The sequence below is a fragment of the Schistocerca piceifrons genome, chromosome 7 (genome assembly GCF_021461385.2).
Source record: "Schistocerca piceifrons isolate TAMUIC-IGC-003096 chromosome 7, iqSchPice1.1, whole genome shotgun sequence".
Classification (NCBI taxonomy): Eukaryota; Metazoa; Arthropoda; class Insecta; order Orthoptera; family Acrididae; genus Schistocerca; species Schistocerca piceifrons.
Window position 1 is genome coordinate 316,659,171 of NC_060144.1, and position 22,653 is coordinate 316,681,823.

The window sequence follows — 22,653 nt, forward strand, 5'->3', positions numbered from 1 at the left end:
TTATTTTTTGTAGTAGTATCCGTTAGAAAATCTACATTGAAGTCACCAGAGACTATTAACTGCTTGCCGCTGTTGACAGATAGCATAGTAAGGAATCCAGATTTCTCATAAACACTTCACAATTTTCCCAGTGGAGCTCTGTGTACAGCTACAATTGAAAGTGAACTATTTTTAACTATTAATTCACAAGCACACACTTCTATGTGCTGATCACTACAAAATCTACTTGTCTCAACATTTTTGAACCTTTGTTTTGTTGTAATATAGGGTGTTCGCAAATTCGAATTACAAACTTCGAGAACTTGTAGAGGGGAGTGAGTACACAATATTTTGAATAGGAATCCACATCTGGAAACATACCATTTCCATTCTGTGATGGTTTCAATTCAGATGTTTAACTCATCCATTTATGCTTGAGGAATTCAATTAAACATGACACAGTTCAATTATTGGAAAAAAATATGAAAGAAAACACAACGAAATATCGCATGTATCACTAAAGTACATTTGTTTGTGTTAAAGCTTAAACATTATGAGTTTACAAAAAAGAACCTAGCATACTGTACATACAAGACAGTACTGATGCATTAAAACAGTGGCTCGGTATGACAACTAAGAAAGTTGTTGCACACATTGTACTTACGAAGCATGTTGTGCTATGCACTCTCTGTCCCATCTCGTGTCTCTTCAATTTTTAGTGCAGCGACCAGAACTTGTGCCAGCAGGTCTTCCTCTATCTGTACAGCAGTCTCATAAATTACCTTTGCACATGACATCAGGTGACTGTCTGACATGATATACGTCATCCTGTCTACACTATTGTATAGCATGAGAAGTAACTCTGAGACTTTTCCCTTTCCCTCAGCAGACATGGATGCATTACGCATCCGAGTTGAAACCATCGTAGAATAGAAACCTTATGCTACCAGACATGGGTTCCTGTTAAAAATATTATGTACTCACTCCCATCAGCAAGTTCTAGAAGTTTGTTATGGGAATTCTGAACACACTGTATATGTAACAACTCCTCCTTTTCCCATATTAATTTTGTGTTAGTAAGTTGCTAAAGTGTATTTTTTCATAAGTAACTTATTTAATCCTGTGGTTATGTGGTGCTCAAATCGTCGCAGGATGTTTATCTTTTCAGAGCTCTTTAAATTTGCTGTACAGGGAAGACGTTCTTCTCCCTTATTACTCAATCCTCTAATATTTTGATGGGATAAGCTAACCTTACTTTTCTGTACATTCTAAAGTATTTTGCGGGGCTCTTCTGTTATTTTGACTTTTTTCAAAGCAGGGTACCTGAATTGTGATTCTAACTGAATAAAGGCGCCTCTCTGACACCAGTAACCATAGTGATCTTGCTTTGTATGGTGACACCCTCCATATATTTTCTCCAAGAAACTCAGTGAACCTATTCTTCAATCTCCTATTTAGTTTTAGGCTATGTCTTGTATATCCCCACATCCCAATTGTAGCAACAGGCACTGCACTCATATGAGATTTCATTTCTGTTAGCAGTAGCCTGCTACGACCCTCAACAGTATTAACCCAGGGCATAGCACTGCAGGATGTCCACAAAACTCACATTTTTGTTTGTAGCTGCTGCTCCTATTTCATCCAGGTCCCCCCTAATGCTCTACTACAATAACCTGATCCTCTCTGATGAAATCTTTGTCCCTCCAGGGGGCTCACCACTCTTTGGCGGGTTCATGCTTGGCTACAATGGGGGCCCAGTCTTTGCAGCATCTTTACCCTTCTGTGCTGCATGTCTATCCTCTTGCTGTTCTTTTTCCCCTCACTTGTGGAGCATGTCTGGGGTGTTATTGGGAATGTTCTGCATTGTCTGTCGTTGATGTAAGAACAGTCTCACCACTGTTTTTTGCTCCCTTTTCCCATCTTTGAATCCCTTCTCTTCTCGTTCCTCTGCTTCAGCATTTGAGATTCCTCTTTTTCTTCTTCCTCCCTGTGCGCTCCTGAAGACCAGCCCATGTATCTGACGCATGAAAGGGACTGGGTAATGCATGATTCCAAGCCCCGGATCGACAGGTAGAGTTCGCACGTACCCCTGGTACACAGGCCAGGCCCAGGGAGGGTTGATTGCCTGAGCTGCAACCTTCCCAAATTGCTGATTGGTCCCTTTGTCAGGTGTTCGGGAGGTGTGACCTGGGGTGTGAACAATTACCTAAGGCGAGTGCGCCCCCTTGTAAAGGGGGTCCCCAGTGGGAAGGAGCACACCATCAGAGCCGCTGGCAATCATGGAGTATTTGGAGTATTTTCTCCCAAGGAGCCACTCATCTTCATAATCAGTGTCTACGAAATGTAAACATAATGAGGCTAACGATTCAAAGACCCTTGCCACTGCACCATGGTTCCTCATGGTCTCACGTACTGAAGACAGTCAGTCCTTCGCCGTGGTAAATCCATTTATTATTTAGAAAGGTATTGATGCAATTGACGGCTCTGTGAAATCCTGCTCTCATTTGCAGAATGGCGCTTTGCTTTTGGAGACCACTTCTGATTCTCAAGCACAACAACTGCTTGCCGTCTCTCTTCTCCATGGCTACCCTGTTCATGTCAGGGCCCATAGAATTCTGAATTCTTCTCATGGCGTTATTTACACTAGGCTGCTTGACAGTCTAACCGATGCCGAAATCCAATCTTACTACTCTGATCAGGGTGTCATTGCTGTGCTTCGGGTGATGAAAAAGGTAGATTCCTCCTTGTGCCCCCCTGCACTCTTTTTCTCACTTTGATAGAGTGGTGCTTCCATCCTAGATCAAAGCAGACTGTGAAATTATCACAGTCCGGCTGTACATTCCGAACCTGATGCGCTGCCACCAGTGTCATCATTTCAACCACACTAGAACATCTTGTCGACACCCAGCCAAATGTGTAGGGATGTGCATGAGGGCGATTGTCTGCCTCCTCCTCCTCACTGTATCAACTGCAATGGCAGCCATGCCACGTCCTCTCGGGATTCTACTGTGTATCTTCATGAGCGGGCTTCCCAAGAGATCTGGGTAAAGGAGAAGGTGCCTTACCCAGTCACATGCAAGTAATTGGCTAGTCGCTTACCCTGTGTTCTCCTGTTTGGAACTTACAGTTCTGTTCTTGCTACCTCTCGCTCCATGAAGGACATGGCCACGTAGACATGTGACCTCAGATTCAGCTCTGAGGTTGTGAAATTGCCCAGTGTCAAGGTAGCATTGTCATCCCCCCTTCCAGCTGTGCAACAAGCCATCAGACTCTCGCTTCAAGGGGTGAAGCCACCAGCTACACAACTGGTAAGCCGGAAAGGACAGAAGGAGTACTCCTATGAAGACTTCATATGTCCCTCCAGCCAAACAACACCCGAGTCTTCCTCTAACCGGAAAGGCTCGAAGAAGTCCACCAAAGGCAAACGGTCTTTTCCTTCACCATCTTTAGATCTTCTTCGATGATATTGCCATATGATACCTTAGCCCGGCCGGTCTCTGTGTCGCCAATGTGCACCACCAAGCGTTTTTTAGCGTTGGACTCCACAGACTGACAGCACAAGCAAGCTGATGCTTCGGTTGACACCATGGAGCAGGATCATCCTGCTTCTGTGCCCTGTAGCAGCAACTCTCTACAGGCTGTCACTCGGCAGCTACCGATGTGACATCCCTACATCTCTTCCTCATCGTGACTCTCCTCCAACGGAACGTTGTCGGCCTTTGGTCCCACAAAGAGGATTTGCGGCTGCTTTTAGCATCACAGCATCCCCTTGTACTCTGCCTTCAGGAAATGAAATAGCGCCCTCACGACCACTTTGAGCTTTCACATTTCTTCCGGTTCGTTTTGACCTTCCCCCTGAGGTCAGCAATCCATCTCATGGGGATATCATGCTGCTCATATGGGATGACATTCATAGTCAATCCATCTCCCTGGCTACCCATCTTCAAGGTGTTGCTGTTCGCTTTTTTATTCCCCACCTGGCTTTTTCCCTCTGTACCATTTATATCCCTCTTTCATTGTCACCAGGGCAGACTTCCTTCAGCTTATTGGGCAGCTACCTCCCCCTTTTCCACTACTCAGTCACTTTAATGCATATCATCCCCTTTGGGGTTTTCCCAGAACCTGTCAGAGGGCTGCCCTCTTGGCTGATCTTCTTAATCAACTCAATCTCTTCTACCTTAACACTGGAGCACCCACTTTCCTTTCTGACTCCTTACACACCTTTTCCCATTTGGACCTATCCTTCTGCACTGCCCAGCTTGCCCGTCATCTTGAGTGGTCCGTTCTTTCTTACACCTACTCGAGCAACCATTTCCCATGTACTCTCCGTTTGCTGACTCCTACCCCACCTGCGTGCACAACCATATGGCAGCTTACTAAGGCTGACTGGTGGCTTTACTCCTCCCTGGCGACCTTCGAAGAACAAGATTTCCCCATTTGTGATGACCAGGTGGAATACCTCACAAACGTTATCCTTAATGGTGCTGAACGCTCCATTCCTTGCACTTCTTCTTTACCACACCTTGTGCCAGTCCCTTGGTGGACTGAGGCATGCCGTGAAACAATTCGCGCACAGAGATGTGCTCTCTGTGATTTTAACCATCATCCTACAATGGCAAACTGCATTCATTGTAAACAGATACGTAAAAAGTGTCATCGCATGCTTTGGGATAGCAAAGAAGCTAGCTGGATTTTATTCACTAGTTCTTTTAACAGTTCCAACCTTTCCTCTGTCATGTGGGCCAACCTCCGATGGCTCTCGGGGCCCAAGATCCATTCGCTAATTTCTGGCCTTACAATGGCAGACGATGTTATTGTGGACCCTATTATTATCTCCAACACCTTGGGCTGCCATTTTGCAGAAGTTTCGAGCTCTTCCCACTATCACCCTGCCTCCCTCCTTTGGAAATGAGCATGGGAGTTCTTGGGCAATACTCTTCTCTTCTCAGAATTGGGAGTGCCACAATGCCGCCTTTACTATGAGAGTGCTAGATCATGCTCTCAGTTCATCCCAGCCCCTGCCCCACGGCCAGATGCTGTCCACATTCAGATGTTTCAACACGTTTCTCTTGCAGGCAAGCACTTTCTGCTTAACACATACAACCACATCTGCGCAGAGAGCACATTTCCCAGACTTTGGTGTGAAGCCACCATCATACCCATACCCAAGCCCAGTAAGCAAAAAAAACCTTCCTTCTAGCTACCGCCCCTTCTCTCTCACCAGCTGCGTTTTCAAGGTGATGGAATGTATGATTCATGCCAAGCTGGTATTGTGGCTTGAGTCTCGTAATTTACTAACAAATGCACAGTGTGGATTTCGAGCATGGTGTTCTGCAGTTGACCATCTCATTTCTTTGTCCACCCATGTCATGAATGGTTTTGTGCGGAAATCCCAGACTGTGGCTGTGTTTTTCAATTTGGAGAAGGCCTACGACACGTGCTGGAGAACTGGTATCCTCTGTACTCTTTACATATGGGGCTTGTGTGGCTGTCTGCCCTGTTTCCTTCAGGAATTTTAAAAGACCGAGTTTTCAAGGCGTGTGTGGGTTCTGCCTTGTCAGACAACTTTATCCAGGAAAATGGTGTGCCTCACGGTTCCGTCCTGAGTGTTGTCCTCTTTGCTATCACCATTAACCCTATAATGGCCTGTCTCCCACCGGGCATCTCCGGCTGCCTTTTTGTTGACTATTTTGCCGTCTATTGCAGTTCTCCATGGACCTGTCTCACTGAGCGGCATCTTCAGTGATGTCTTGATCGTCTTTACTCCTGGGGAATTGACAATGGCTTTCATTTTTCCACTGACAAAACTGTCTCTCTGAATTTCTGGCGGCGCAAATGGTTTCTCCCACCATCTTTACATCTTGGTCCTGTTGCCCTTCCGTTCATTGAAACTATGAAATTCCTGGGGCTCTTGGTCCTCCCATGTGTCTTACCTGGCAGCCTGCTGCACACGGTTCCTCAATATCCTACATGTCCTCAATCGTACTTCCTGGGGTGCCGATCAAACCACCCTCCTCCATTTGTATAGGTCCCTTTCCCATTTGAAACTCGACTAAAGGTGCGATGCTTATGTGTCTGCACATCCACTGCTCATACATCGTCTCAACACTATCCACCATTGTGGCATCCGTTTGGTAACTGGCACTTTTTGTACTAGCCCGGTTGAGAGTCTGTATGCTGATGCTGCTGAATGACCACTTTCTTACCTCCGTGACTTTCTCCTCAGCAGCTATGCATGCCATTTGTCTGCTGTTTGTGGCCACCCTTCCTATGCCTCCTTCTTTGATGATACCTTTGATCATCAGTATGGGGCACATCCCTCTTCTCTGTTACCCCCTGGAGTCCTCTTTCGGCACTTGCTGTGGTGGCTTAACTTCCCACTACCTGCAACTTTCCCAGTGGGTGTGAACCCTTCCCAACCTTGGCTTCGTGAAGTGGCCCATGTTAACCTCGGCCTTCATTCCCTTCATAAGAACACTACTTCTGCCTCGCTCTATCGCCTTCTGTTTTACGACCTTTGCATGGAACTTCGCAATAGTACCTTCATATACTCTGATGTCTCTCGGAATAACTGTGGGATCAGGTGTGCCTTCATCATTGGCACCCATGTCTTTCGATTTCGGCTTCTAGCACACTGCTCAGTATTTACAGCTGAACTCTTCGCCCTGGACCTGGCCACGGAGTACATCCGGCAACACAGACTTTTCAATTGTGTCCTCTGCTCAGACTCACTCAGGGCCCTTCAAAGTCTATGTGCGCTGTACACCACCCATCCCTTAGTGTAATGGGTCCAGGAAAACTGCTACTTGCTCACTCTTCGTGGAGCCACTGTGATGTTTATGTGGGTTCCTGGTCATGTCGATCTGCCAGGAAATGAGGCTGCTGACACAGCTGCCAAGGCTGCAGTCCTCGTACCTCATTCTGCTAGTTCCTACATTCCCTCTGATGCTCTCTGTGTTGCCATCTGTCAGGAGATGGCGTCCCTTTGGCATCGCCAATGGTCTTCCCTTTATGGAATAAGCTCTGCCTTATTAAGCCTATCCTAGTGACTTGGACAACCTCCTCTCGGCACTCCCACTGGGAGGAGGTCATTTTAATTAGGCTGCATATTGGGCACTGCCTCTTTAGACATCATCATTTGATAAGTGGCACTACCCAACCACTTCGGAAACATTGTGCACAAGTTTTATCTGTGCCACTCCCTGACGGAATGCCCATTTTTTAACCGTTTACATTCCCACTTGGGTTTGCCATCTGAGTTATCAGCCATTTTAGCAAATGACGCATTGGCTGTCGACTGTGTTTTACTTTTTATCCACCAAAGAAATATGGTGAAGGCCATTTAATTTTTAGTTTCTGAATGGTGTCTTTTTTAGCTTTCTCTCCATGTCCCTATTTTTAGCTGTTTTCTCTTATGTCATTTTTTAACTCCTCTCTGTCTTCATGTTCTATAGTTTTGACTTGGGTGAGGTTTTTTTTTTCGCCCTAAAGCAGAACACAACCAACCAACCAAAATATTTGCACAAATTCACTATGTCTTCTGTCACCTGGTTTATTTATTCTATACTGCTGCCATATATTTCTATTAAATAAATAGAAATATGGGCATGACAAATGTTCGATCTCATTACTCACATTCGACAGAACTGTAATGAGGAAATTGGTTAGCACAGTGTTGTAAGACTGACATTTCTTAAATTCTATATAGTCAGTACTATATTATTATTATATTTTTTGTTTTATGCATGTTGTAATATTGACTCACTAAGGATGTCTGCTTAGATGTAAGAGAGAGTTTGAAGGTGAAATAAATGCATAAATAAAAATAAGTGGTGTTTATCCTTGGAAAATTTATATTTAGAATACTTATTTATTGACATACTTGTGGTAAGAAAATCATTTGATGGATCCTGTCATGGAGTTTTGTTCGTATTTGGATGAAATATTTCAAATAATGCTCTCTGAGTTACAGAAAGAGACCTTCTATATATTCTATAAAATATAATTTATTTTGTTGTTCGCATTTTAAGAAGACATTCCTACAGTTCTGTTGTGAGTGAATCATATAGAAACTGGAAATGACAAAGTTTAATTTTGAAGAGAGATTTTTCATTACCACTATACTAAGAATATGTTCTATGTTTACATTCTACAGCATCTACAGAAAACTTGTGTGTGAGGGGTGCAGCTCATCAGCAAACTTGTGCTGATATTTCTATGCATATACTATTTCAATATTTTATGAAGAGAGAAAACCACTTCCAACAAAATGAAGACTGCAAAAAGAATGGTGAGTAGGCTCACTAGCTTTTCTGAGACTACTTAAGTGACAGATCTGTACTTAGGATTTTTGAGTAGTTTATTTCTACTTCTGTACTGCACAAGTCAGTGTGTGACAGAGGGTGTATCAAAATCATTTACCCATCCATGTTTCATTTGTGAATGGCACACGGAAAGAAAGTAAACCTATGTGGGTACAAGGAATTCTCTAATTTTTCTTGTGATCATTGCACATATAAGTTGCAGGAAGTAATTTGTTTATTGACTCATTTTGGAATATAAAATATGATTTATTTTTCTGTAATGAGTTATATAAGTTTAAGAAAAAAAAATTACAAATGTAACCTGACTGCTCCGTATCAAAGTACTTTAAAAATGGATTACCCTCAGTCTTGATTGCAAAAACATTTATTTCAATGGTAACCAGTTTCAGTCAGTATTTTATCAACCTGAGACCCTCATACCATGATGGTAGGTGGTATGAAGGTGGTCTGAAGTTCTGAGGATGGTCAAATACTGACCAAAACTGATTACCATCGAAATAAATGTTTTTGTGATCAAGACTGTTTGTAATAAATTTGTAAAGTACTTTTAGCCAGACTGTCGTTTCTTCACAAGAACTGTTCTCAAACATTACTCACACCGCAATGACTGAAGCTGTTGTTCATGTGGACCCAGTATTTTTTTCATTTGATAATTATACCAATGACTGTATTTAAGTTATTTTAGAGTGAAATATGCAAAAATATAGGGAACATGTTGGTTGTTAGTAAAATGGTAATCATAACATTTTGCGCATTCCCTTGTTTCAAAAACTGATGAGAGACATTGTGAACACTGAATAACTTAACAAAGAGTTACACCGTTTGTGTATCTAGTCATTAAATTAGCAAACAGTATTTTACATTTGAGGCTTTCATTTCCAGAACTTAGAGGAAAATGTGTTTGTCAGATGAGTGACCCAGACATTTAGACATGTGAAGATGTGAATACAGCAAGTTAAAAGGAGGTGTACAAGGTGTGATAAAAAAATATGGAGAATGAATTTTTTTTTTAACAGCAACTGTGGATGCTACAACCATTTGATGTAATTTGTCCAATAGCCTGTTCTGTTGAGACAGGCAGCATCAAGTTGAAGCATATTCAGGCAGTCAGTATCCAGAGATGCTAGAGTGAGGTTATGTTTATTACGTCTGTTGCACAGTGTGGATTTTGAACAATGCAATTTGCAAAAAGTACCAAAGAAACTCACGAAATGTTGAAATTGGTGTACAGCAATAATGTTGTAACTCTTAATGCTGCTTACAAATGGTATGAGTGATTTACAAGATGAAAATATTTGGTTGAAGATGAGCTATGTTCAGGGCATCCATTAACCTAAAAAACAGAAGACAACATGCAAAAAGTGGCAAAAAGTGTTTGTTCAAACAGGCAAATAACTATTTGAGAGCTTAGCAAAGAACTTAGTGTCTCATATGGGTCTTTACAATACATTTTAGCTGATAATTTGCAAATTAGATGAGTGTGTGGAAAATTTGTTTCCAGGCTCCTGAGTGACGAATAGAAAGAAAATTATGTGTCAGTTTGCATGGCGTTGAATGATCGTCTTCATTCAGATATAGACTTTATGTCCAAAATTGTAACTGGAGACGAAACTCTGGTCTGTAGGTATGAACCTGAAATGAAAATTGAATCTCCTTGCCCTAAAAGGCACGTCAGTCAAAACTGAATATCAATCTCTCATATATATATATATATATATATATATATATATATATCTCTCTCTGCTTGTGTCTGTATGTGTGGATGGATATGTGCGTGTGTGCAAGTGTATACCTGTCCTTTTTTCCCCCTAAGGTAAGTCTTTCCGCTCCCGGGATTGGAATGACTCCTTACCCTCTCCCTTAAAACCCACTTCCTTTCGTCTTCCCCTCTCCTTCCCTCTTTCCTGATGAGGCAACAGTTTGTTGCGAAAGCTTGAATTTTGTGTGTATGTTTGTGTTTGTTTGTGTGTCTATCGACCTGCCAGCGCTTTCGTTCGGTAAGTCACCTCATCTTTGTTTTTATATATATATAGAGGGAAACATTCCACCTGGGAAAAATTATATATAAAAACAAAGATGAGGTGACTTACCGAACGAAAGCGCTGGCAGGTCGATAGACACAAAAACAAACACAAACATATACACAAAATTCTAGCTTTCGCAACCAACGGTTGCCTCATCAGGAAAGAGGGAAGGAGAGGGAAAGATGAAAGGATGTGGGTTTTAAGGGAGAGGGTAAGGAGTCATTCCAATCCCGGGAGCGGAAAGACTTACCTTAGGAGGAAAAAAGGACAGGTATACACTCGCGCACACACACACACACACACACATATCCATCCACACATACAGACACAAGCAGACATATTTAAAGACCAGGTGGGTGAGGGCAATGGATTGTTCAGTTTGGAACTGGTATAGGGACTGATGGAAGGAAGGGTTGTAGCCAGAGATGGGAACTTTAAGTGTGAGGCCTTTGGGGGTAATGCCAAATGTCAGACAAGCCTGAGAAAATAGAATATGGGAGCGTAATCTGGCTAGGGCGTAGGCATGTTTGCGGAGGGAATGTAAATAAAACTTAATGGGGTCGTTGTGGGGGTGTTGTGAGGGTGACATGGTATTAGAAGGTGGAAAGTGTAACATGAGGTGAAATGAAAATGAAAATAAAAATGTATGGGGAGAGATAAAGGTGAACTGGAAAGAAGTGGAGATCTGGAATGAAAAAAGGCGAAAAGGTGTTGGTTACAGCTGGGCTATGTTGGACTCGGGTTGGTAGACAACGACGTGCATAAAGGTTAGGTGGTTGTGTTGCCGCCAAAACACGTTAAAGGACGGAGAAATTCGGGAAAATTTCGAAAAAACTGCGTGTAGTATATTAAAAGGAGTGGTTTTGTGGTGTCAGATTATGAAAATGAGGCTAACAATTGTCTGACGAAGAAATAATGACGTTAAAACCTGTGGGAAGCGGCTAAAAATTGTAAGTGATGTGGGAAAAACGGAAATGGAAATAAAGCGAAAGTTATTAGAACTGGCCGAAATGGTTGTTTAAAAGGTGAAAGGAACTGTTTGTGAACTAGGAACGGTGGATATTATAGTGGCGGTAGTGCTGAAAGTGGCAAAAAAAAAATTTTTTTTTTGGTTATGGTTTGGAAGTGGGTTACGTATTATAGAGTATATATAGGCGGGATAAAATAGTACAGCAGATTACGGTAAAAAGGAGAAGGTGAATACAAAGTGAAACTACTGGCAAAAACAGAAAGAGGAAAATAAGACGACAGAAAAGATTTCGAAATGCAACAGTGACAATAACAAATGTAATTGTTGGATTCAAATTAATGATATCAATATAATAGAGGGAAACATTCCACGTGGGAAAAATTATATATAAAAACAAAGATGAGGTGACTTACTGAACGAAAGCGCTGGCAGGTCGATAGACACAAAAACAAACATACACACAAAATTCTAGCTTTCGCAACCAACGGTTGCCTCATCAGGAAAGAGGGAAGGAGAGGGAAAGATGAAAGAATGTGGGTTTTAAGGGAGAGGGTAAGGAGTCATTCCAATCCCGGGAGCGGAAAGACTTACCTTAGGGGGAAAAAAGGACAGGTATACACTCGCGCGCGCACACACACACACACATATCCATCCACACATACAGACACAAGCAGACATATTTAAAGACCTGCTTGTGTCTGTATGTGTGGATGGATATGTGTGTGTGTGTGTGTGTGTGTGTGCGAGTGTATACCTGTCCTTTTTGCCCCCTAAGGTAAGTCTTTCTGCTCCCGGGATTGGAATGACTCCTTACCCTCTCCCTTAAAACCCACATTCTTTCATCTTTCCCTCTCCTTCCCTCTTTCCTGATGAGGCAACCGTTGGTTGCGACAGCTAGAATTTTGTGTGTATGTTTGTGTTTGTTTTTGTGTCTATCGACCTGCCAGCGCTTTCGTTCGGTAAGTCACCTCATCTTTGTTTTTATATATATAAGAGAGAGAGAGAGAGAGAGAGAGAGAGAGAGAGAGAGAGAGAGAGAGAGAGAGAGAGAAACATTCCACGTGGGAAAAATATATCTAAAAACACAGATGATGTGACTTACCGAACGGAAGTGCTGGCAGGTTGATAGACACAAAACAAACACAAACAAACATACACATGAAATTCAAGCTTTCGCAACAAACTGTTGCCTCATCAGGAAACAGGGAAGGAGAAGGAAAGACGAAAGGATGTGGGTTTTAAGGGAGAGGGTAAGGAGTCATTCCAATCCCGTGAGTGGAAAGACTTACCTTAGGGGGAAAAAAGGACAGGTATACACTCGCACGCACACACACACACACACACACACACACACACACACACACACACACACACATATATCCATCCGCACATACACAGGCACAAGCAGACATTTGTAAAGGCAAAGAGTTTGGGCAGAGATGTCAGTCGAGGCGGAAGTAAAGAGGCAAAGATGTTGTTGAAAGACAGGTGAGGTATGAGCAGCGGTAACTTGAAATTAGCGGAGGTTGAGGCCTGGCGGATAACGAGAAGAGAGGATATACTGAAGGGCAAGTTCCCATCTCCGGAGTTCTGACAGGTTGGTGTTAGTGGGAAGTATCCAGATAACCTGGACGGTGCAACACTGTGCCAAGATGTGCTGGCTGTGCACCAAGGCCCGTTTAGCCACAGGGTGATCCTCATTACCAACAAACACTGTCTGCCTGTGTCCATTCATGCGAATGGACAGTTTGTTGCTGGTCATTCCCACATAGAAAGCTTCACAGTGTAGGCAGGTCAGTTGGTAAATCACGTGGGTGCTTTCACACGTGGCTCTGCCTTTGATCGTGTACACCTTCCGGGTTACAGGACTGGAGTAGGTGGTGGTGGGAGGGTGCATTGGACAGGTTTTACACTGGGGGCGGTTACAAGGGTAGGAGCCAGAGGGTAAGGAAGGTGGTTTGGGGATTTCATAGGGATGAACTAAGAGGTTACGAAGGTTAGGTGGACAGCGGAAAGACACTTGGTGGAGTGGGGAGGATTTCATGATGGATGGATCTTATTTCAGGGCAGGATTTGAGGAAGTCGTATCCCTGCTGGAGAGCCACATTCAGAGTCTGATCCAGTCCCGGAAAGTATCCTGTCACAAGTGGGGCACTTTTGTGGTTCTTCTGTGGGAGGTTCTGGGTTTGAGGGGATGAGGAAGTGGCTCTGGTTATTTGCTTCTGTACCAGGTCGGGAGGATAGTTGCGGGATGTGAAAGCTGTTTTCAGGTTGTTGGTGTAATGGTTCAGGGATTCCGGACTGGAGCAGATTCGTTTGCCACGAAGACCTAGGCTGTAGGGAAGGGACCGTTTGATGTGGAATGGGTGGCAGCTGTCATAATGGAGGTACTGTTGCTTGTTGGTGGGTTTGATGTGGACAGACGTGTGAAGTTGGCCATTGGACAGGTGGAGGTCAACGTCAAGGAAAGTGGCATGGGATTTGGAGTAGGACCAGGTGAAACTGATGGAACCAAAGGAGTTGAGGTTGGAGAGGAAATTCTGGAGTTCTTCTTCACTGTGAGCCCAGATCATGAAGATGTCATCAATAAATCTGTACCAAACTTTGGGTTGGCAGACTTGGGTAACCAAGAAGGCTTCCTCTAAGCGACCCATGAATAGGTTGGCGTACGAGGGGGCCATCCTGGTACCCATGGCTGTTCCCTTTAATTGTTGGTATGTCTGGCCTTCAAAAGTGAAGAAGTTGTGGGTCAGGATGAAGCTGGCTAAGGCAATGAGGAAAGAGGTTTTAGGTAGGGTGGCAGGTGATCGGCGTGAAAGGAAGTGCTCCATCGCAGCGAGGCCCTGGACGTGCGGAATATTTGTGTATAAGGAAATGGCATCAATGGTCACAAGGATGGTTTCTGGGGCTAATAGATTGGGTAAGGATTCCAGGCATTCGAGAAAGTGGTTGGTGTCTTTGATGATGGATGGGAGACTGCACGTAATGGGTTGAAGGTGTTGATCTACGTAGGCAGAGATACGTTCTGTGGGGGCTTGGTAACCAGCTACAATGGGGCTGCCGGGATGATTGAGTTTGTGAATTTTAGGAAGAAGGTAGAAGGTAGGGGTGCGGGGTGTCGGTGGGGTCAGGAGGTTGATGGAGTCAGGTGAAAGGTTTTGTAGGGGGCCTAAGGTTCTGAGGATTCCTTGAAGCTCCGCCTGGACATCAGGAATGGGATTACCTTGGCAAACTTTGTATGTGGTGTTGTCTGAAAGCTGACACAGTCCCTCAGCCACATACTCCCGACGATCAAGTACCACGGTCGTGGAACCCTTGTCCGTTGGTAGAATGACGATGGATCGGTCCGCCTTCAGATCACGGATAGCTTGGGCTTCAGCAGTGGTGATGTTGGGAGTAGGATTAAGGTTTTTTAAGAAGAACTGAGAAGCAAGGCTGGAAGTCAGAAATTCGTGGAAGGTTTGGAGAGGGTGATTTTGGGGAAGAGGAGGTGGGTCCCGCTGTGACGGAGGACGGAACTGTTCCAGGCAGGGTTCAATTTGGATAGTGTCTTGGGGAGTTGGATCATTAGGAGTAGGATTAGGATCATTTTTCTTCGTGGCAAAGTGATATTTCCAGCAGAGAGTACGAGTGTAGGACAGTAAATCTTTGACGAGGGCTGTTTGGTTGAATCTGGGATTGGGGCTGAAGGTGAGGCCTTTGGATAGGACAGAGGTTTCGGATTGGGAGAGAGGTTTGGAGGAAAGGTTAACTACTGAATTGGGGTGTTGTGGCTCCAGATTGCGTTGATTGGAATTTTGAGGTTTTGGAGGGAGTGGAGCTGGAAGTGGGAGATTGAGTAGATGGGAGAGACTGGGTTTGTGTGCAATGAGAGGAGGTTGAGGTTTGCTGGAAAGCTTGTGAAGGGTGAGTGAGTTGCCTTTCCAGAGGTGGGAAACCAGGAGATTGGATAATTTTTTGAGGTGGAGGGTGGCATGCTGTTCTAATTTGTGGTTGGCCTGTAGGAGGATACTTTGAACAGCTGGCATGGATGTGGGAGAGGAAAGATTGAGGACTTTTATTAAGGATAGGAGTTGACGGGTGTGTTCATTGGCTGAGTTGATGTGTAGGTGAAGGATTAGGTGGGTGAGGGCAATGGATTGTTCAGTTTGGAACTGGTATAGGGACTGATGGAAAGAAGGGTTGCAGCCAGAGATGGTAACTTTAAGTGTGAGGCCTTTGGGGGTAATGCCAAATGTCAGACAAGCGTGAGAAAATAAAATATGGGAGTGTAATCTCGCTAGGGTGAAGGCATGTTTGCGGAGGGAATGTAAATAAAACTTAATGGGGTCGTTGTGGGGATGTTGTAAGGGTGACATGGTATTAGAAGGTGGAAAGTGTAACATGAGGCTGAAATGAAAAAGAAAAAAAATATATATATGAGGAGAGATAAAGATGAACTCCAGTTGCTTTCTAGTTCATCTTTATCTCTCCTCATATATATATAATGGAAGGAAACATTCCACGTGGGAAAAATTATATATAAATACAAAGATGAGGTGACTTACCGAACAAAAACGCTGGCAGGTCGATAGACACACAAACAAACACAAACATACACACAAAATTCAAGCTTTCGCAACAAATTGTTGCCTCATCAGGAAGGAGGGAAGGAGAGGGGAAGACGAAAGGAAGTGGGTTTTAAAGGAGAGGGTAAGGAGTCATTCCAATCCCGGGAGCGGAAAGACTTACCTTAGGGGGAAAAAAGGACAGGTATACACTCGCACACACGCACATATCCATCCACACATACAGACACAAGCAGACATATTTAAAGACAAAGAGTTTGGGCAGAGATGTCAGTCGAGGCAGAAGTGTAGAAGCAAAGAAGTTGTTGAAAGACAGGTGAGGTATGAGTGGCGGCAACTTGAAATTAGCGGAGATTGAGGCCTGGCGGATGACGAGAAGAGAGGATATACTGAAGGGCAAGTTCCCATCTCCGGAGTTCGGATAGGTTGGTGTTGGTGGGAAGTATCCAGATAACCCGGACGGTGTAACACTGTGCCAAGATGTGCTGGCCGTGCACCAAGGCATGTTTAGCCACAGGGTGATCCTCATTACCAACAAACACTGTCTGCCTGTGTCCATTCATGCGAATGGACAGTTTGTTGCTGGTCATTCCCACATAGAATGCGTCACAGTGTAGACAGGTCAGTTGGTAAATCACGTGGGTGCTTTCACACGTGGCTCTGCCTTTGATCGTGTACACCTTCCGGGTTACAGGACTGGAGTAGGTAGTGGTGGGAGGGTGCATGGGACAGGTTTTGCATCGGGGGCGGTTACAAGGATAGGAGCCAGAGGGTAGGGAAGGTGGTTTGGGGATTTCATAGGGATGAACTAACAGGTTACGAAGGTTAGGTGGACGGCGGAAAGACACTCTTGGCGGAGTGGGGAGGATTTCATGAAGGATGGATCTCATTTCAGGGCAGGATTTGAGGAAGTCGTATCCCTGCTGGAGAGCCACATTCAGAGTCTGGTCCAGTCCCGGAAAGTATCCTGTCACAAGTGGGGCACTTTTGTGGTTCTTCTGTGGGGGATTCTGGGTTTGAGGGGACGAGGAAGTGGCTCTGGTTATTTGCTTCTGTACCAGGTCGGGAGGGTAGTTGCGGGATGCGAAAGCTGTTTTCAGGTTGTTGGTGTAATGATTCAGGGATTCCGGACTGGAGCAGATTCGTTTGCCACGAAGACCTAGGCTGTAGGGAAGGGACCGTTTGATGTGGAATGGGTGGCAGCTGTCATAATGGAGGTACTGTTGCTTGTTGGTGGGTTTGATGTGGACAGACGTGTGAAGTTGGCCATTGGACAGGTGGAGGTCAACGTCAAGGAAAGTGGCATGGGATTTGGAGTAGGACCAGGTGAAACTGATGGAACCAAAGGAGTTGAGGTTGGAGAGGAAATTCTGGAGTTCTTCTTCACTGTGAGCCCAGATCATGAAGATGTCATCAATAAATCTGTACCAAACTTTGGGTTGGCAGACTTGGGTAACCAAGAAGGCTTCCTCTAAGCGACCCATGAATAGGTTGGCGTACGAGGGGGCCATCCTGGTACCCATGGCTGTTCCCTTTAATTGTTGGTATGTCTGGCCTTCAAAAGTGAAGAAGTTGTGGGTCAGGATGAAGCTGGCTAAGGTGATGAGGAAAGAGGTTTTAGGTAGGGTGGCAGGTGATCGGCGTGAAAGGAAATGCTCCATCGCAGCGAGGCCCTGGACGTGCGGAATATTTGTGTATAAGGACGTGGCATCAATGGTTACAAGGATGGTTTCCGGGGGTAACAGATTGGGTAAGGATTCCAGGCGTTCAAGGAAGTGGTTGGTGTCCTTGATGAAGGATGGGAGACTGCATGTAATGGGTTGAAGGTGTTGATCTACGTAGGCAGAGATACGTTCTGTGGGGGCTTGGTAACCAGCTACAATGGGGCGGCCGGGATGATTGGGTTTGTGGATTTTAGGAAGAAGGTAGAAGGTAGGGGTTGCGGGGTGTCGGTGGGGTCAGGAGGTTGATGGAGTCAGGTGAAAGGTTTTGCAGGGGGCCTAAGGTTCTGAGGATTCCTTGAAGCTCCGCCTGGACATCGGGAATGGGGTTACCTTGGCAAACTTTGTATGTGGTGTTGTCTGAAAGCTGACGCAGTCCCTCAGCCACATACTCCCGACGATCAAGTACCACGGTCGTGGAACCCTTGTCTGCCGGAAGAATGATGATGGATCGGTCAGCCTTCAGATCACGGATAGCCTGGGCTTCAGCAGTGGTGATGTTGGGTGTAGGATTAAGGTTTTTTAAGAAGGATTGAGATGCAAGGCTGGAAGTCAGATATTCCTGGAAGGTTTGGAGAGGGTGATTTTGAGGAAGAGGAGGTGGGTCCCGCTGTGACGGAGGACGGAACTGTTCCAGGCAGGGTTCAATTTGGATGGTGTCCTGAGGAGTCGGATCATTAGGAGTAGGATTAGGATCATTTTTCTTCGTGGCAAAGTGATACTTCCAGCAGAGAGTACGAGTGTAGGACAGTAAATCTTTGACGAGGGCTGTTTGGTTGAATCTGGGAGTGGGGCTGAAGGTGAGGCCTTTGGATAGGACAGAGGTTTCGGATTGGGAGAGAGGTTTGGAGGAAAGGTTAACTACTGAATTAGGGTGTTGTGGTTCCAGATTGTGTTGATCGGAATTTTGAGGTTTTGGAGGGAGTGGAGCTGGAAGTGGGAGATTGAGTAGATGGGAGAGACTGGGTTTGTGTGCAATGAGAGGAGGTTGAGGTTTGCTGGAAAGGTTGTGAAGGGTGAGTGAGTTGCCTTTCCGGAGGTGGGAAACCAGGAGATTGGATAGTTTTTTGAGGTGGAGGGTGGCATGCTGTTCTAATTTACGGTTGGCCTGTAGGAGGATGCTCTGGACAGCCGGTGTGGATGTGGGAGAGGAAAGATTAAGGACTTTTATTAAGGATAGGAGTTGACGGGTGTGTTCATTGGCTGAGTTGATGTGTAGGTGAAGGATTAGGTGGGTGAGGGCAATGGATTGTTCAGTTTGGAACTGGTATAGGGACTGATGGAAGGAAGGGTTGCAGCCAGAGATGGGAACTTTAAGTGTAAGGCCTTTGGGGGTGATGCCAAATGTCAGACAAGCCTGAGAAAATAGAATATGGGAGTGTAATCTGGCTAGGGCGAAGGCATGTTTGCGGAGGGAATGTAAATAAAACTTAATGGGGTCATTGTGGGGGTGTTGTGAGGGTGACATGGTATTAGAAGGTGGAAAGTGTTAACATGAGGTGAAATGAAAATGAAAATAAAAATATATGGGGAGAGATAAAGGTGAACCGGAAAGAAACAGGAGATCTGGAATGAAAAAAGGCGAAAAGGTGTTGGTTACAGCTGGGCTATGTTGGACTTGGGTTGGTAGATAACGATGTGCAAAAAGGTTAGGTGGTTGTTGCCGCCAAAACACGTTAAAGGACGCAGAAATTCGGGAAAATTTCGAAAAAACTGCGTGTAGTATATTAAAAGGAGTGGTATTGTGGTGGCAGATTATGAAAATGAGACTAACAATTGTCTGACGAAGAAATAATCGCGTTAAAACCTGTGGGAAGCGGCTAAAAATGATCAGTGGTGTGGGAAAAACGGAGATGGAAATAAAGCGAAAGTTATTAGAACTGGCCGAAATGGTTGTTTAAAAGGTGAAAGGAGCTGTTTGTGAACTAGAAAACGGTGGATATTATAGCGGCGGTAGTGCTGAAAGCGGCAAAAAAATTTTTTTGGTTATGGTTTGGAAGTGGGTTACGTATTGTTGAGTATATATATAGGCGGGATAAAATAGTATAGCAGATTACGGTAAAAAGGAGAAGGTGAATTCAAAGTGAAACCAAAGTGAAACTACTGGCAAAAACAGAAAGAGGAAAATAAGACGACAGAAAAGATTTCGAAATGCAACAGTGACAATAACAAACGTAATTGTTGGATTCAAATTAATGATATCAATATAATGGAAGGAAACATTCCACGTGGGAAAAATTATATATAAATACAAAGATGAGGTGACTTACCGAACAAAAACGCTGGCAGGTCGATAGACACACAAACAAACACAAACATACACACAAAATTCAAGCTTTCGCAACAAATTGTTGCCTCATCAGGAAAGAGGGAAGGAGAGGGGAAGACGAAAGGAAGTGGGTTTTAAAGGAGAGGGTAAGGAGTCATTCCAATCCCGGGAGCGGAAAGACTTACCTTAGGGGGAAAAAAGGACAGGTATACACTCGCACACACGCACATATCCATCCACACATACAGACACAAGCAGACATATTTAAAGACAAAGAGTTTGGGCAGAGATGTCAGTCGAGGCAGAAGTGTAGAAGCAAAGAAGTTGTTGAAAGACAGGTGAGGTATGAGTGGCGGCAACTTGAAATTAGCGGAGATTGAGGCCTGGCGGATGACGAGAAGAGAGGATATACTGAAGGGCAAGTTCCCATCTCCGGAGTTCGGATAGGTTGGTGTTGGTGGGAAGTATCCAGATAACCCGGACGGTGTAACACTGTGCCCAGATGTGCTGGCCGTGCACCAAGGCATGTTTAGCCACAGGGTGATCCTCATTACCAACAAACACTGTCTGCCTGTGTCCATTCATGCGAATGGACAGTTTGTTGCTGGTCATTCCCACATAGAATGCGTCACAGTGTAGACAGGTCAGTTGGTAAATCACGTGGGTGCTTTCACACGTGGCTCTGCCTTTGATCGTGTACACCTTCCGGGTTACAGGACTGGAGTAGGTAGTGGTGGGAGGGTGCATGGGACAGGTTTTGCATCGGGGGCGGTTACAAGGATAGGAGCCAGAGGGTAGGGAAGGTGGTTTGGGGATTTCATAGGGATGAACTAACAGGTTACAAAGGTTAGGTGGACGGCGGAAAGACACTCTTGGCGGAGTGGGGAGGATTTCATGAAGGATGGATCTCATTTCAGGGCAGGATTTGAGGAAGTCGTATCCCTGCTGGAGAGCCACATTCAGAGTCTGGTCCAGTCCCGGAAAGTATCCTGTCACAAGTGGGGCACTTTTGTGGTTCTTCTGTGGGGGATTCTGGGTTTGAGGGGACGAGGAAGTGGCTCTGGTTATTTGCTTCTGTACCAGGTCGGGAGGGTAGTTGCGGGATGCGAAAGCTGTTTTCAGGTTGTTGGTGTAATGATTCAGGGATTCCGGACTGGAGCAGATTCGTTTGCCACGAAGACCTAGGCTGTAGGGAAGGGACCGTTTGATGTGGAATGGGTGGCAGCTGTCATAATGGAGGTACTGTTGCTTGTTGGTGGGTTTGATGTGGACAGACGTGTGAAGTTGGCCATTGGACAGGTGGAGGTCAACGTCAAGGAAAGTGGCATGGGATTTGGAGTAGGACCAGGTGAAACTGATGGAACCAAAGGAGTTGAGGTTGGAGAGGAAATTCTGGAGTTCTTCTTCACTGTGAGCCCAGATCATGAAGATGTCATCAATAAATCTGTACCAAACTTTGGGTTGGCAGACTTGGGTAACCAAGAAGGCTTCCTCTAAGCGACCCATGAATAGGTTGGCGTACGAGGGGGCCATCCTGGTACCCATGGCTGTTCCCTTTAATTGTTGGTATGTCTGGCCTTCAAAAGTGAAGAAGTTGTGGGTCAGGATGAAGCTGGCTAAGGTGATGAGGAAAGAGGTTTTAGGTAGGGTGGCAGGTGATCGGCGTGAAAGGAAATGCTCCATCGCAGCGAGGCCCTGGACGTGCGGAATATTTGTGTATAAGGACGTGGCATCAATGGTTACAAGGATGGTTTCCGGGGGTAACAGATTGGGTAAGGATTCCAGGCGTTCAAGGAAGTGGTTGGTGTCCTTGATGAAGGATGGGAGACTGCATGTAATGGGTTGAAGGTGTTGATCTACGTAGGCAGAGATACGTTCTGTGGGGGCTTGGTAACCAGCTACAATGGGGCGGCCGGGATGATTGGGTTTGTGGATTTTAGGAAGAAGGTAGAAGGTAGGGGTGCGGGGTGTCGGTGGGGTCAGGAGGTTGATGGAGTCAGGTGAAAGGTTTTGCAGGGGGCCTAAGGTTCTGAGGATTCCTTGAAGCTCCGCCTGGACATCGGGAATGGGGTTACCTTGGCAAACTTTGTATGTGGTGTTGTCTGAAAGCTGACGCAGTCCCTCAGCCACATACTCCCGACGATCAAGTACCACGGTCGTGGAACCCTTGTCTGCCAGAAGAATGATGATGGATCGGTCAGCCTTCAGATCACCTCCATTATGACAGCTGCCACCCATTCCACATCAAACGGTCCCTTCCCTACAGCCTAGGTCTTCGTGGCAAACGAATCTGCTCCAGTCCGGAATCCCTGAATCATTACACCAACAACCTGAAAACAGCTTTCGCATCCCGCAACTACCCTCCCGACCTGGTACAGAAGCAAATAACCAGAGCCACTTCCTCGTCCCCTCAAACCCAGAATCCCCCACAGAAGAACCACAAAAGTGCCCCACTTGTGACAGGATACTTTCCGGGACTGGACCAGACTCTGAATGTGGCTCTCCAGCAGGGATACGACTTCCTCAAATCCTGCCCTGAAATGAGATCCATCCTTCATGAAATCCTCCCCACTCCGCCAAGAGTGTCTTTCCGCCGTCCACCTAACCTTCGTAACCTGTTAGTTCATCCCTATGAAATCCCCAAACCACCTTCCCTACCCTCTGGCTCCTATCCTTGTAACCGCCCCCGATGCAAAACCTGTCCCATGCACCCTCCCACCACTACCTACTCCAGTCCTGTAACCCGGAAGGTGTACACGATCAAAGGCAGAGCCACGTGTGAAAGCACCCACGTGATT

General features: G+C 45.3%; 1 protein-coding gene across 1 annotated transcript in view; it reads left to right on the plus strand.

Annotated features, from left to right (window-relative positions):
• The window catches only part of LOC124804670, a 221,407-nt gene that overhangs the window by 20,758 nt on the left and 177,996 nt on the right, over positions 1–22,653 (plus strand). Inside the window, exon 2 of the mRNA XM_047264912.1 lies at positions 8,135–8,269. Coding sequence (XP_047120868.1) covers positions 8,249–8,269 — 21 coding nt within the window. The 5' untranslated portion in view covers positions 8,135–8,248. The remainder of the gene's footprint in view (positions 1–8,134; positions 8,270–22,653) is intronic.